Genomic DNA, 13905 nt, shown 5'->3' with positions numbered 1-13905 from the left:
TGGGGTGATGAGAATATTCTGGAATCAGTGGTGATGGTGTATAACTATAAATACATGAAAAAACCAATGTATACTTGGAAATAATGAATTTATGCTATGTGAATTATAACTCAATAAGAAACAGCTATATTAAACGGTGCCAATGAACTCTTTAAACACTTGCTTAAAATAGACTTCTCAGTTTTGTAAGTTCCTAAAATGATTCCAGTGTATGGACTATATATATATAGCCAGCGTGAGCAGTTGGAAATGTTTATGTAACCATCGGATGCACTAACATGAGTGTCCTCTGATGTCAGCTCCAGGCCACCCCTTCCAGATCTGTAATCTAAACGAGCCCTCCTTGAAATGCTGCCACTTCGCAGATGTTTGTTCGTTCACATCTAAAAATAGCCCTGAACCACTCTACTGGGTCCCACTGAACAGGATGGAAGTGTCATAACAGGCTTCCCAAACTCAGAAGACCAGCCAGGGAGTCTTTGCTCCACTAATGAGGGTGGAAACCTGTAGTACTTTCACAGAACCATGGAAAACAATCCTCCAAACCTGCTTCATGTCCCCCTTTTCCCTCTGCTCCTTCCTCGCATCCTTGCTCCCAAGGCTTCTTTCTGCACAATTGAATTGATCTACCTCCTTCCCTTAACCGACCTTTCTGCACTTCCTTCACTCTCAATCCACCTGTCCTCCTACTACCCCCTAGGGGCTCTCTGCCTCCACCCAAACGTTCCCTCAAAATTCATCGTTGAAGAGATACACTGGAAGATGTGGCTGGCTGCAAAAACGTGCACGTCTAAGAAACTTTTAAATACATATTCAGTGGACGGTGCTTTGTATCAATTATAAAATCAATGCAAGTTTGTAACAAGCCAGATAGAGCTATATAACAGGTGAGCTGACATTCTCTCATCACATACCACTTTCTTCAGCTGAGGAATACTAATTGATGCATCGTCACATACCTTTCTCTAGACAAACATGAATATATGGGGGTGCCTGGGTGGCTCAGTCAGTTAAGTGTCCCACTCCTGAATTCGGCTCAGATTGCAGTCTCATGGCTCATGAGCTCAAGCCCCATGTTGGGCTCTGCACTGATAGTATGGAGCCTGCTTGGGATTCTCTCTCTTTACCTTTCTCTCTGCCTCTCCCCTGCTCACTTGCTCTCTCTCAAAATAAATAAATGAACTTTAAAAAAAGAACATGAACATATGGACTTTTGTTTTCTTTTCTCTAAAAATTTACTTCTCTGCAGCTTGGTTTTCCACTTAACATGCCACAGATGCTTTCAGAACAAAGCACAGAGATGAGCCAGTTTTGAAAAACAAGCCACTACATGGATACATCCATTACAATGGGTCAGCTAACTGAACAGTCTTGTAAGACTCCGTAGAACATATCCACAAAAAGCTTTATCAAGGGAGAGGATATGGTGCAGCAGAAACATGAAAGGACAGGGAAGCATCAGGAGTCTGAGAAACTTCCAGGCACAGTTCTCCAGGGTCTCTTCACACTCATCTAGGACACAGATTTTGAACCTCCATTAAATGTACAATAAATCTTAATTTTAAGGAAGCCTGGAGAAAAGTTTCCAAGAGGTCTTTTATAGCCCCTAGTCAATTAGCCAAAGCAGACTGTATAACAGGATAAACCAAGTAAGCCATCAATCTATACACATCCTTAAACTAAGTAGAGAAGCGGGTCTTGGGTGCCTCTAGGGGAGTTTCAAACCCTAGACAGCACTTTATAAATCACCAGCTAGTGCATCTTGTTCTGCTCATGGCCAGGTGTCCCAGAGATAAGCATTGGGTATTTCAGCCCAGCTGTGAAACAATTCTGGTTTACACAACAGCTACACACTAATGTATTTAACTATCTTTAATTTTTATTAAAAAAATTTTTTTATGTTTATTTTTGAGAAAGATAGTACGAGCAGGAGAGGGACAGAGAGAGAGAGAGAGAGAGAGAGAGAGAGAGAGAGAGAGAGAGAATCTGAAGCAGGCTCCAGGCTCTGTGCTGACAGCTTACAGCCCGACACAGGGCTCGAGCTCACAAACCGTGAGATCATGACCTGAGCCAAAGTCAGATGCTTAACCGACTGAGCCACCCAGGCGTCCCTCAACTATCTTCCTCTTGATGGAAATTCTGATTTCTTTTTTTTCCCTACCACCTCAAACAACACCGAAATATATTTATATGACTGTATTCTATTGGACAGGATCCTAAGAGGAAGATTGCTGGCTCTGGGCATTTGTGTTTGTACTTTTATCAGACATCAGATATAAACCACATTACCGGCCCAAGAATCATGTGCAATCTATACTCTCACATGCAACATATGAAGTTCACTGACTAAACCTAGACAAGTGCAAATTGTTATCAATCATTTGGTTTTTGGCAATCTAAATGGGTATTTGTTATCTATTCTGAAGGCTATAATGGCCTGGATTAGTCAAAGTGTAAATTACCTTTATGTCTCTACACTGAGTTAGAATTCTAACCCAGTGCGGTAACATTGCTTTGAATGTACTACAGACCCTCGCTGCTCAACCAGTGGTCCAGGGACCTACAGCATCATCATCATTTGGAGGCTTGTGAGAACTGAGAATAGGTTTCTACCTTCTCCTTTTCCCTTTCTTTTGTTCTTGAACTATAAAACTAGAACCAGAAATAAAGACCGGAAGTGCATAGGTTTCTTCAAACTTGAGGCTAGACCCATCTTAGGATACAGAATTCTGGGGAAATTGAAAATCAGCTCATGACATATAAAATGTTTCTGTACAAATGAAGGCTTGAATACTGGCTAAAGATAAAAGTCGATCATATAATTCACTTTGTCTCTACTTCAGAACTGGTTCCTAAACACCCAACCATAGAACAATTAAAATAAGCAATATCACGTGTATTATGCTGGTGACTGAAATAACAACGCAGTTATTTTTAATCACTGACCTCCTCTGACCCAGCTCCAACCACGTTTAGAGGAAGTGAGAAATTACGCTGGGTGCTTTTCTGAGCTTTTAGCTTTCCCGGCACCCAAAGTACTTACCCCATACCTCTAGAATATCAGAGTTTAAGAAGGTGAGCTGTGGGGATGATTAGTGATGCCTAGTGAAGGGGGCTGAAAGCAAGCCATGGCAGAATTGAGAATGGCCTGTCCTATGGTGCATTAATGGCTCATTCCTTTATTGTTTTTCATTTTTTAGTTTTTTTTTTAATGTTTATATTTGAGAGAGGGAGAGAGAGCGAGCGAGCATGAGTGGGGGAGGGGCAGCAAGAGGGGGTGTCAGAGGATCTGAAGCGGGCTCTGTGCTGACGCAGTGAGCTCGATGTGGGACTTGAACCCACAAACCATGAGATCGTGACCTGAGCTGAAGCTGGACGCTCAACCAACCGAACCAGCCAGGCACCCCTAGCTCATTCCTTTAAATGCAAAACTCCTCTCTCTGCAGTTCCAGCCAAATACACCTGCTACAGTTTTCACCCAGGCTAATTAGTCTGACAGCATGCAGAAGAGAGCTCAGACTTTCAACAAATACCTCAAATGTAACCTGTTTTTACTTAGCAGGATACTCCTTAACAGCTTTGTTGTAATGGATTTCTGTTTCGAAATGAAAACATTCTGTTAGAGTCCCTTGGGAGTTCCCTCATCAAAGGCCCTGGAGAAACTGGCAGGCTCTCAGGACCCAATCAAACGCTGCACAGGTACAGGTGCTCACTTAAGAGTCTAACACTGGGCTTCTCAGAGAGAAGCTGTCACCACTGTAAATGAAAGAGTTCATCACTGGGGCTGTTACTGAAAGTCGCTGGGGTGCCATTTGTGGGCAATCATGCTACTTCTTTAAGTGGGTAACAAGAGGCGAGTTATCCGAAAGGATGATGGGCACCAGCGAGGTCACAGAGGATGGAGAAACCACAGAAAACGTGGTACACTCTGGTTTCTACTTGGCTGTAGGCATTAGAGAGGAGTTTCAGTGCCTTGAGGAGGACAGGGCAGTGCTGAGACTGTGCCTTTGAGCTTCGCGAAGAAAGAAAGCCATCATACCCATATTAAAGCATCAATTCAGTCACTATGTAGACCCTTGCATTCCAAAGACAGTTTTAAGGCAGAAACCTCTCTGCGGCATAAGCTGACATTGCACAAAACTCTCCTGTGTGATACCTGCACGGTCAGTGAGGAGCCTGCTTGGGATTCTCTCTCTCTCCCTCTCCTGCATGTGCACTCGCTCTCTCTCAGAATAAATAACTTTAAAAAAAAAAAAAAAAAAGGCAAGTCAAGCAACAATCTGCTTGGAGTCCACCAACACAAAAGACAAAAGCAACTTTCTGAATTCTGCTCTTATCCCTGTTCTATATATGGCTTTTCCATCGGTGATACCACTTCCATTACCCACTTACAAAACTTGTAACAATGGGCCTCACTGGCAGCATCAGTGTTCCTGAGACCTTCTTAAGAATGAAATCCTGGGGCCCCTGGGGAGGCCTACAGAAACTCTAGGGGCATCTCCCAGAAAGCTGTTTTTGACCAGTGACTTATAAAAACGAAAATATGGGTGAGATGATGTGATCAGAGAGCACGAGGATCAGCAATCCCCTTTTCTCAAAATGTTTCCCCTCAATCCTGCTCACAGAGTCATCTATCATTCGCTTTTTCCCTCACTGACTTGAACAATTCCTTGAAGGAAAGATCTCCCTCCACTGCCGCAGTAATCAATCCATCCCACCATTCTTGCAGCCAGGCTCTAGCTCTGCAGCTTAGAGCTGGGGCACCCGGGAAGACTCACGACTTCTTAAATGCTGGACGTAGTGGGTGTCACAGTCTAATTCGGTGGTATTTGCTGCTTGATGAGGTTCCTTCTCCTTCGCCGAGCCCAGGTGGATCTGTTCGCTGTGCATTTTCCTGTGCCTTCCTGTCATCATTGCCCCACCCCTCTCCTTGATTCAGCAAGAGTCGATCTCTTGGGGCACCTGGGTGGCACAGCCAGTTAAGCATCTGACTCTTGATTTTAGCTCAGGTCATGATCTCATGGTTTGTGGGATTGAGCCCCATGTTGGGCTCTGTACCAACAGCATAGAGCCTGCTTGAGATTCTCTCTCCCTCCCTCTCTCTCTCTCTCTCCCCCTCCCCCACATACTGGCCCGCACACTCTCTCTTTCTCTTTCAAAATAAATTAAACTTAAAAAATAAAAGTTAATCTGTCTGCTCCCCGCACCACCCCAAATTCTTCTTTCAAAAGCACAACTGGGAACCTAGCCATGCTCTTCAGTATTTCTTTCCAACTTCTCCACGCTGGTTTTCAAAAGCCTCCAGAAAAGGACCCTAACTTGCCTTCCAATGCTTGCCTCCACTGCTCTGTGACAAGTATCTTATGCTCTAGCTGAAATAGACTATTTCCCAGAATACATCTCAGGCCTTCCCACCTCCTCCTGAATCACCCACTGCTACCATTCCAATAGCTCTGTTTACTGAAAGCCCACTCGTCCTTCACGAGCCTGGAAAATGACATTTTGGAATTCCCACCTCTCTCATTTGGTCCCTTCCAGTTTTTCGATCTTGTATCATAGTATTAGTGGGCATCTTATGTCTCTGCCAGATCATCATTTCCTGTAGAACAAGAACGCAGACTGGTTTCTTTCTGTGTTTTCTGCACTGGGTCTTATACAAGGTGGATTCGCGGTGAGGACTTACTCAAGTGAAATAACTAATGTTCGAACTTTGATTCACACCTGTTTTTCCTCTTTAACAATGGCCCTAAATTTCCTCAGTGGTTTTTTGCTCCTCAGTGTGCAACTTTTATTTATGGGACAAATGGAAGACAATCTGGGGTTGTATTCCCCTCATATAAATGCCTGGTCTCCATCGAGAGCTGTTGCTGAAAATACCTAACCAGTTCAATTTATACAACTCTAAGATCTTTGTGACAGTTTGAAAATATTAACAGTCTTACAAGTGTCTGAAAACATTATTTAGGCCATACATGTGCTCCATTTTTAAGCCCGATGTTTAAGATCATGGAAGCACTAGTTTCTAGGAACTATTTATAGGTAAGACAATGCACATGTGGCAGAGTATATGTTCAGGCCTACTGCACAGACCAGATGTGGGGAGACCTCCAGGGAGACAAAAAGGCAGCACTCCGGCTTTTTCAACAAGCAGGACAGTGGTACTACCTTAAGTCCCTTAGCATGGGATGAACTTAACCAGATGGATTCAGCCTGATGGTAGGCCGTTTCAGGGTTAACGTCCTGAAACATATTCCACCCAGGCCAACTCAACACCTTTTTCACAAAGGGCTTTAAAGGTGAAATGGTTTCCAGTGGGAGACAGGCAACTACGTGCCCTGCAGGGAAGAAGCCCCTTAGTGGCTATCAGCCAGTACCAACTCAATTCCACTTCTGAAAAGGCTGATGTAGCTCCAGGGAAGGAAGACACAAGTAAAGCTGAGATCTCCTATTTTTAGCTACATGCCTACTTGTTGTTGTCCTTTTCTACATTAAAACTGAAAAACAACTATTAAAAACCTACTCTAGGGGTGCCTGGGTGGCTCAGTCCCTTTTAAGCTTCCGACTCGACGTCAGCTCAGGTCATCTCATGGTTCATGGGTTCAAGCCCCATGTTGGGCTCTCTTCTGACAGCTTGGAGCCTGCTTGGGATTCTCTCTTTTCTCTCTGCCTCTCCCCTGCTCATGCACTCTGTCTCTTTCTCTCAAAATAAGTAAACCTTAAAAAAGTTAATCTCATGTCTGCTACATGATAGAGCAATGTATGAAACAATCTAACTAGGAATTTCTGGTGGTCCTTGTTCAACTATGGCATCAGATCAGGTGACTGATGGGCTGCCAGGTGTCACAGGTAGCTCCCATCCATTCTCCCCTGTGAAAGGTATACACTCCACCCTTCAGGGAAGACAGCCAAACCTGGGATTTTAAAAAAGCAAATCTGTTTCATTGGGGGATTTTTTAATTTTAAGATCCTAAATATCTCTCTCAGTCTGCACCTGAACCCCATTTTTCCCCAGGCGTCCGTAATGTGATCTTGTGTGAAACTAGTGTTCCACTTGAAATGCTGGCATGCTAGCCACAATAGCATTTCAAATATATGTTTACGTATTCAAAAGAGAAGCAGCTCAACCACTATAATAAATTCATACAGAGATTGCCTTCAATTTACGTATCATAATGATAATAACAAATTTATATTCTACAAATTCCTGCCAAGCTAAATTTGGCAAAACCACCCAGATTAGGGAAAACTATGAGAGACTGCTTCCAGTGTGTGTATGTGTGTGTGTGTGTGTGTGTGTGTGTGTGTGTGTGTGTGTATACACATGGAGTGAGGTATATCAAATACCGTGAGTTCAAATATAGAGGAAGAAATCAGAGAAAATGAAGGTAAGTTTAGATGCAAAGAAAACCAGGGCATTCTGAATGCCCTGTTCTGGAGCAGTGCTCTGGAGCTCTGGGTAATGCAAGTGATAAGTGGACCCAGTACTGTGTTCACAGGAGGCAAAGCAGAGTAAAACGATGATATGATGGCTTCAACAGACAAGGTGCAGAGGCAGCAAGAGCTTCTGTCACATTAGCATTTTATCAGTGCCTGCAGAACAGTCTGGGACACAGTGTTTTGAAAACACTGCTCTTCATCTTGCTTATAGCCCAGATAATGAATTTCTAAGGCGGCTCCTTTCATTTCTAGTCTCTTATTGCTTTTTGTCTGTACTCAAGTCTATAGATGGAGAGTGGTTCATTCATCCATACAGGCAGGCCCCTGAGCTAAGAGACATGGGGAACAGAAAGATGAGTAAAAGGGCCCACCTACCTAGTACACACAAACCATCACATAACAAAAACACAGGAAGCAATCACAATTTATTGGGAGGAGCGAACCACAAAACTCAAAGACTCACTCATCCTCCCTGGACCTCTGGCCATCAATTTACACTGCTCTCCCTCAGCAACCAGGACCTCAGAGACCAACATGCAGTTTTGCACTGGCCAGCCCACTGAACCATTTACCTAAGCAACTTCTCTATCTCTAGGACAAGAAATGCCTTGTTCCCGTAAGTACTGATGATAGACACAAAATGTAAAGTTTATGAAGTCATGCATTAGGTCCTAAATCCGTAATTTAATCCCTGCTTGGAATCATTAGTTCATGAAAATTAAGCATCAGACAATCTCCAGTTAAATGGTTGAAAATGTTGTAAATGAAATTATGAATTTATATTTCTGAAGTCATTAGGGAATGACAGAGATAAAAGTCACTCTCGAGTGTTTCAATGTAAAATGAAGAGACAAAATATTTATTTCTGTAAGAATATATGATTAATATTTGAATCTGACAGAATGGTGTCCTCTTAAATATTACATGGTCTTGAGAAACATTTATAAAATGAAAATTTAAGTTAAATACTTCAAATGTCTGTCAAAAATTAATTATCTTTCAAAAATACCCCCCTTCCCACTCCTATACCCATTCTTGCCTCCAATTCAGGAAGGCAAATTGAATTTCATTCTGGTCTAATGACAACAGATGGCTTTTATATCAAGCAGTTTGAGTTATCTGACAGCAAACAGTATCCTACTCAAACATTTCTGTTACCTCCTATTAACTAACTACAATACAAAAAGACAACCAACATTCAGCTAGGCAAAGAGGAAAAAAAGAAAAGTCTATTCCCTCAGAAAATAAATTCAAGTATCAAACTAAGAGCCATAGTTTCTTGGAAATAGAATTTTCAAGTTTTCTGCTGACTTGAAGTGGTTTTTATACTACTAAGCTCTAATATTTTATTTTTGACATGAGTTTTATGTCACTACAGAAGCTTTCTCTTCTTCATTTTTAGCCAGAGAGCTAATCTTGTTAATCCAGGATAAACTGATGAACCAAGAAACAATATTTTCTCTAAATAGGAGAGAAAAGTGAGTATTTCCGGCAGTAGGTAGTACCTGGAAAATTGGAAAACCCATCAGTACAAGGTGTGGTAGCCTACAATCATCTTAGCTATGATGGCTGCTCTTCAATGTTGACTTCTTGGGCCAGTACTTGAAAATAAATAACTGCTAGTCCCTGAAGATAGCCCTTTGCTACAAGATACGCTATGTATTGGAAAAAAAAAAAACCAGTTACATATTTTTGGTTCAAAAGATGCTGCTGAATATTCTAAGCAACATGGCAACAAGCGCAAATGTATTTTCTCACATTGTCCAAAATACCAGAACCTGTAACGTGTGGATTTTTTTTCCCCTTTCAATTCCCAATGGTTGTCTCTTCACACCCAAATTCCTGGAGTACTTTGTCCCCAGGCTTCTAATAGCTTCCTATTCCATTCCACTCTGTTCTTTCAACTTTAATCTGGATGGTCATCCTGTCTCTTTTCCACTTGTAAACCTTCAATAGCTACTCAGTACACTCAAGAGAAGTTGGAATCTCCTTGGCTTGGCATTCATTCAGGCCCTGGAAAATTTGACCTTGACCCTATTTTTTAATCATGTGTTTGCTTCCCTTTGATATGAATCTCCTTTCTTCATCTGGCAATCTGGTAACAGTTCAACAAAGCAATCCAGAAGCCTTTTTCATCTCTGTTCAGGATAACGTCTGTTCCTTCTTTCCCAACACACATGTAATATCTTCCCCATTTGGATGCCTCTGCTCATCCAAAGTGTTCCCCAAAACTCAAGATCTATCTCAAATTACCCCACAATTTCCTTTCCTTCTCTTGGACCCATATAGTATTTGACATAGGAACCATTATTTGCCACAAAAATCTACAGAGACATTGAGATCATGTATGCCAAAACTTTCATTTTCCACACAAGAGCATATTTTACCCTTGGGCTTTTATATAGTTCCCATCTTACACTTTTTCATATGTCCCATAATAAATATTATAAGCTCAGTAAATATTTTGTAAACGTATTAGAGGATACTTTAATTAATGTACCTTTCACAAATGTATCAAAAATCAGCAGATAATCCCTTTAGTGGAAGGTAAAAGCAGATGATCCCTTTGGAAGAAAAGCAGGGTGTTTGGCAGAGTCCCATAAAAATCACAGCAGTATAAAAATACTGTTTTTAATCACCAGCTGATTTGGGCACACATGACTGTTCCTCATCACATTAGGAAACTTCAGAGAAAAATGAGATTCTCAGATGGGGCAAGCTCAGGGATGGGTTAAGGTGTCTATTTCACGTGATCCTGGGTATTTTTTTTTTAAGAATATAAGAGCATTATGGTCTATTTACTTGTGTGAGAGGTCATTTTGATTCTTGCTGTGTCAAAATGAGACCCACAACAAAAAAGCCAGGTCAAATGCCATGTACTTCCCAGAAGCTGGCCTGGTTTTTGTTTTATTTATTTCTGGAGCATATATCATCTGTGTGTACAGTATAACACAAAGTGTTTCCAACATGCCTTTTAACAAGTAGCTTCACATCTGATTATTTTCTATAAATCTTACCTAGAGTAACATCTATTGATCACTAACAAAATATAGACATTTTGCAGCATTTAAACACAACTGATTTCATGGACAGTACTCGGGAATGCATTGCTATGAGGCACTTACGCATATTAAAAATGTTATCTTTCAAAAGTATTACTACTGTAAATCACTCTAATGTGAATTTAAGTATTATGCTAATAAATACTACAAAAAAAAAAAAAAAAGAAAAGATAAAAAGAGTCTCCCCTGGAACAAAAACTTAAGAGATACAAGGTATTTAGGTATTTTCAATTGAATTACATTTCATTGATGTGACCTATATATATTACCAGAGTGTATTTGACAGATAAGAGAAATTAAAATGTAAAATTCCTACCTTGTGTCTGTTTCTTGTTCACTGCATTATCAGCTTTATGTCGTTTCTAAAGTTTAAAAGCAAAAAACAAAAACTGTGAAAAAGTGGATGAGATGAATAAAACAAAGTAGCATCTTTATACAAAAAATATTTCTTTTAATTTATGTTTCTCAAGGCTTTTATCCTTTTATACCCATATCAATTTTATAAGCATGCTGGGGTGTGCCGATAAGAAGAATCAGAGGGTATGTGGGAATTTTAAAATTGAAAACACAATCCATAGAATGTTCACATAGTATTCCTCTTCTGGGAGCACAGAGTAGAGTCCTCAGAAGCATCCTACATTATTATACAGGTAAGACTAAAATTTTAATGTACTAGAAAAGGCTGATTTAGCCTTTTACTTAAATAATTCACTTAAAAAAGGCAACTGCCTAAGAGAATTATCTGTAATAACTACCGTTTAATAATGGTACTGAAGTATTTTCAGCTTCTTATGAAATTCCTTATCTAATTAGGCCAAGTACATCTTCCATAATTTAATGGCATGCTGATGTCTGCCAATGACTAGAACCAAACACATATACCATTTTCATAAAGCTTCTTCTATCCACTGCTTCTGAATGGTCCCTTCTCCCCATTATAAACCATTTAATCACAGGATATCCTATTCTCCTTCCTGTTAAAAGCATCAAAAAAAAAAAAAAAAAAAAGGTAAACAGGTGTGTTAGCTTAAGTCTAAGTGGGTGAGTTTGAAGAGTCACATAAGCCAAGGTTTTGGAGCAGAGAGTAAAAGAAACTAAAGGTCAGAGGAAAGGTGAGAATTTGAGTGGCCAAGGGAAGCTATCTTGTCTATGGTTCAACTAGAGGTTTTTCATAGCTTCTGTCTAAACTTACAGCATCAAGTGTAACACATCAGCCTTGGTTGACGTTGCAGGAAAGTGTTGAATTTAACTAACTCTGAGCTCAAAGATTCTATCATATAAAGCTCAAGGTCAGATTTAGCTGCATATACATGACTTTAAGGGGGGTTGGAATGCACATAAAACAACTGAGTTCCTAATTTTTTCATTTGAGAAGAAATACAGTTTTTAGAATCACAGTACACAAATGACAATACTCTCCAAGAGAAAAGGCCAGAGTTGTGGATTAGCCCTCCTCCCAAACACAGCAATACTCAGGAGGGATGACATAATAGCAGGCAGTGTGAACTCAGTTTAGCCAAACAATCAGCCACTGAACTGTACAAAGTGCAAACAGGGCATTCAAAACGCCTCTGTGGAAGGCTTGTAGAAGATAATTCTTGCCATATCCATATGTAGGAACACACTACAATTCTTTCTCAGAACAAAACACTCACTAACAAAACTGGAATAATGTAGACTTTCATTAGGCAAATTACTGCTTCCAAAAGTAAGCTTATGATTTACCAGCAAATGTTCTTAAATGAATTTTTAAAGTTTGTTTAAATTTGTAGCATTAGGGGCGCCTGGGTGGCTCAGTCAGTTGAGCATCCGACTTTGGCTCAGGTCAGGATCTTGCTGTTCCTGAGTTCAAGCCCCGCGTCAGGCTCTGTGCTGACAGCTCAGAGCCTGGAGCTTGCTTTGGTTTCTGTGTCTCCCACTCTCCACCTCCAACCCCCCTCAAAAATAAGTAAACGTTAAAAAAAATTCAAATTTGTAGAATCAGTAGAGAATATTTTACAATTGATAAAACTCTAACATACTCTTGTTAGCAATGATCTTAAGAAAATTAGAAAGTAACCCAAAATAAATTTTGGTCCAAAATAATGGTCCAAAGCAAATTTAGATATTTGAATGAAGTACAAATACTTCCAAAACAATGCATATCTATGACAGACAATGGTTAGACTTCCAACTGAAGGAGACAAATAAAAGCTAATTAATGAAACATTCCACTTAAACAGGAAATTTAATCTTAGTGAAACCTAAGGAGATCCTAAACATTACTTTCCATCTACAGAGAATTCTTGTACAGGAGCAGCCCTTTCCTCAGCCTTCCCTCCACAGAATAAATTAGGTTGCTTGCAAGAAACAATTGTGTTGAGTATACATAAGGATCCAGCCAGACAGGCAGGTTCTAACCTTAGTACTGTAAAAAGATCATATCTTTAATCCCAAACAGATCATTATTCCTTCTAAAATGAACAGTTCAAAGAATATTAATGGAGTTACTCTGTGAGTTCAAATAACTCCACTGTCCTATAACGAGAATTCACTTAATGTCACTGAGGGCTCGTGAACTATTTAATATTATCAATATTTAGTTGACAGTGCACCAATAAACTACTGTGTAAATAGTGCCATGAACTTCAGGATACTTAAGTACGTAATGCTGACCACACCCTCCTGGGAGCTGTCTCCTGCTTCCTAAGCATTTATCACATCATTGTCCAGGTGTTCCATCTGTAGCTTGGCCCCTTCTTTGTCTCTTCTCTTGTTACTCAGTGATGGAATTGTTCAAGGCTTATACCCAGCCCTCTTCGCTTCTTATTCTATACTCTCTCCCTGGCTCAGCTCATCCATACCTGCAGTTTCAATTATAATTGATACATACATATTTACCAGCCAACATTCTCACTGGAGCTCCAGATGGTTATATCCAGTTGCCTCCTTGACATCTCCCTCTGGCAGTCTCAGAGGCATCTTGAACTATGACCAAAAAGCAATCTAGGACTTTAACCCCCAAGACGTGGTCCTTGTTTCAGACATGGAACCACATACCATCTACTTGCACAAACCAGGAACTTGAGGGTTAACCTTAGCATTTTCTTCTCCTTCTCACTTCCATCCAATCTATTTCTTATTCATTCAATAATGTTTACAAAACAATATGAGCCAGGCCCTGTTACTGAGGGTAACATCCCTGAGGATGCAGCAGTGAAAAAGCACAAAACTCTTAGTCTTTATGGAGCTTACATTCTAGTGGTTGGAGAGAAAATATGAACAAAATAAGCATGTTGGATGGTGATAAGTCTTGTCAATTCTACTCCTAAATATATATAGAATTCATTTTTCTGTATTGCTTTATCTACAATACCACTCGGTCTCAGACCTCATTTTTTTATAGCAACTACCAGAATATTATTCT

The 13905-nt window shown here is 40.3% G+C and overlaps 1 protein-coding gene across 6 annotated transcripts in view; it reads right to left on the bottom strand.

Moving 5' to 3' along the window:
- ATP8A1 (ATPase phospholipid transporting 8A1) overlaps positions 1 to 13905 on the bottom strand; it is a 231874-nt gene that overhangs the window by 176536 nt on the left and 41433 nt on the right. For all 6 annotated transcript variants that reach the window (XM_019413074.2, XM_019413084.2, XM_019413061.2 and 3 more), the window contains one exon: positions 10816 to 10861. In XM_019413074.2, the coding sequence (XP_019268619.1) occupies positions 10816 to 10861 (46 nt within the window). The remainder of the gene's footprint in view (positions 1 to 10815; positions 10862 to 13905) is intronic.

The sequence above is a fragment of the Panthera pardus genome, unplaced genomic scaffold, assembly GCF_024362965.1.
Source record: "Panthera pardus isolate Hobbes unplaced genomic scaffold, ASM2436296v1 HiC_scaffold_13, whole genome shotgun sequence".
NCBI lineage: Eukaryota > Metazoa > Chordata > Mammalia > Carnivora > Felidae > Panthera > Panthera pardus.
Note: the sequence above shows the minus strand (reverse complement) of the source record. Positions and strands in the feature narration are given on the sequence as shown.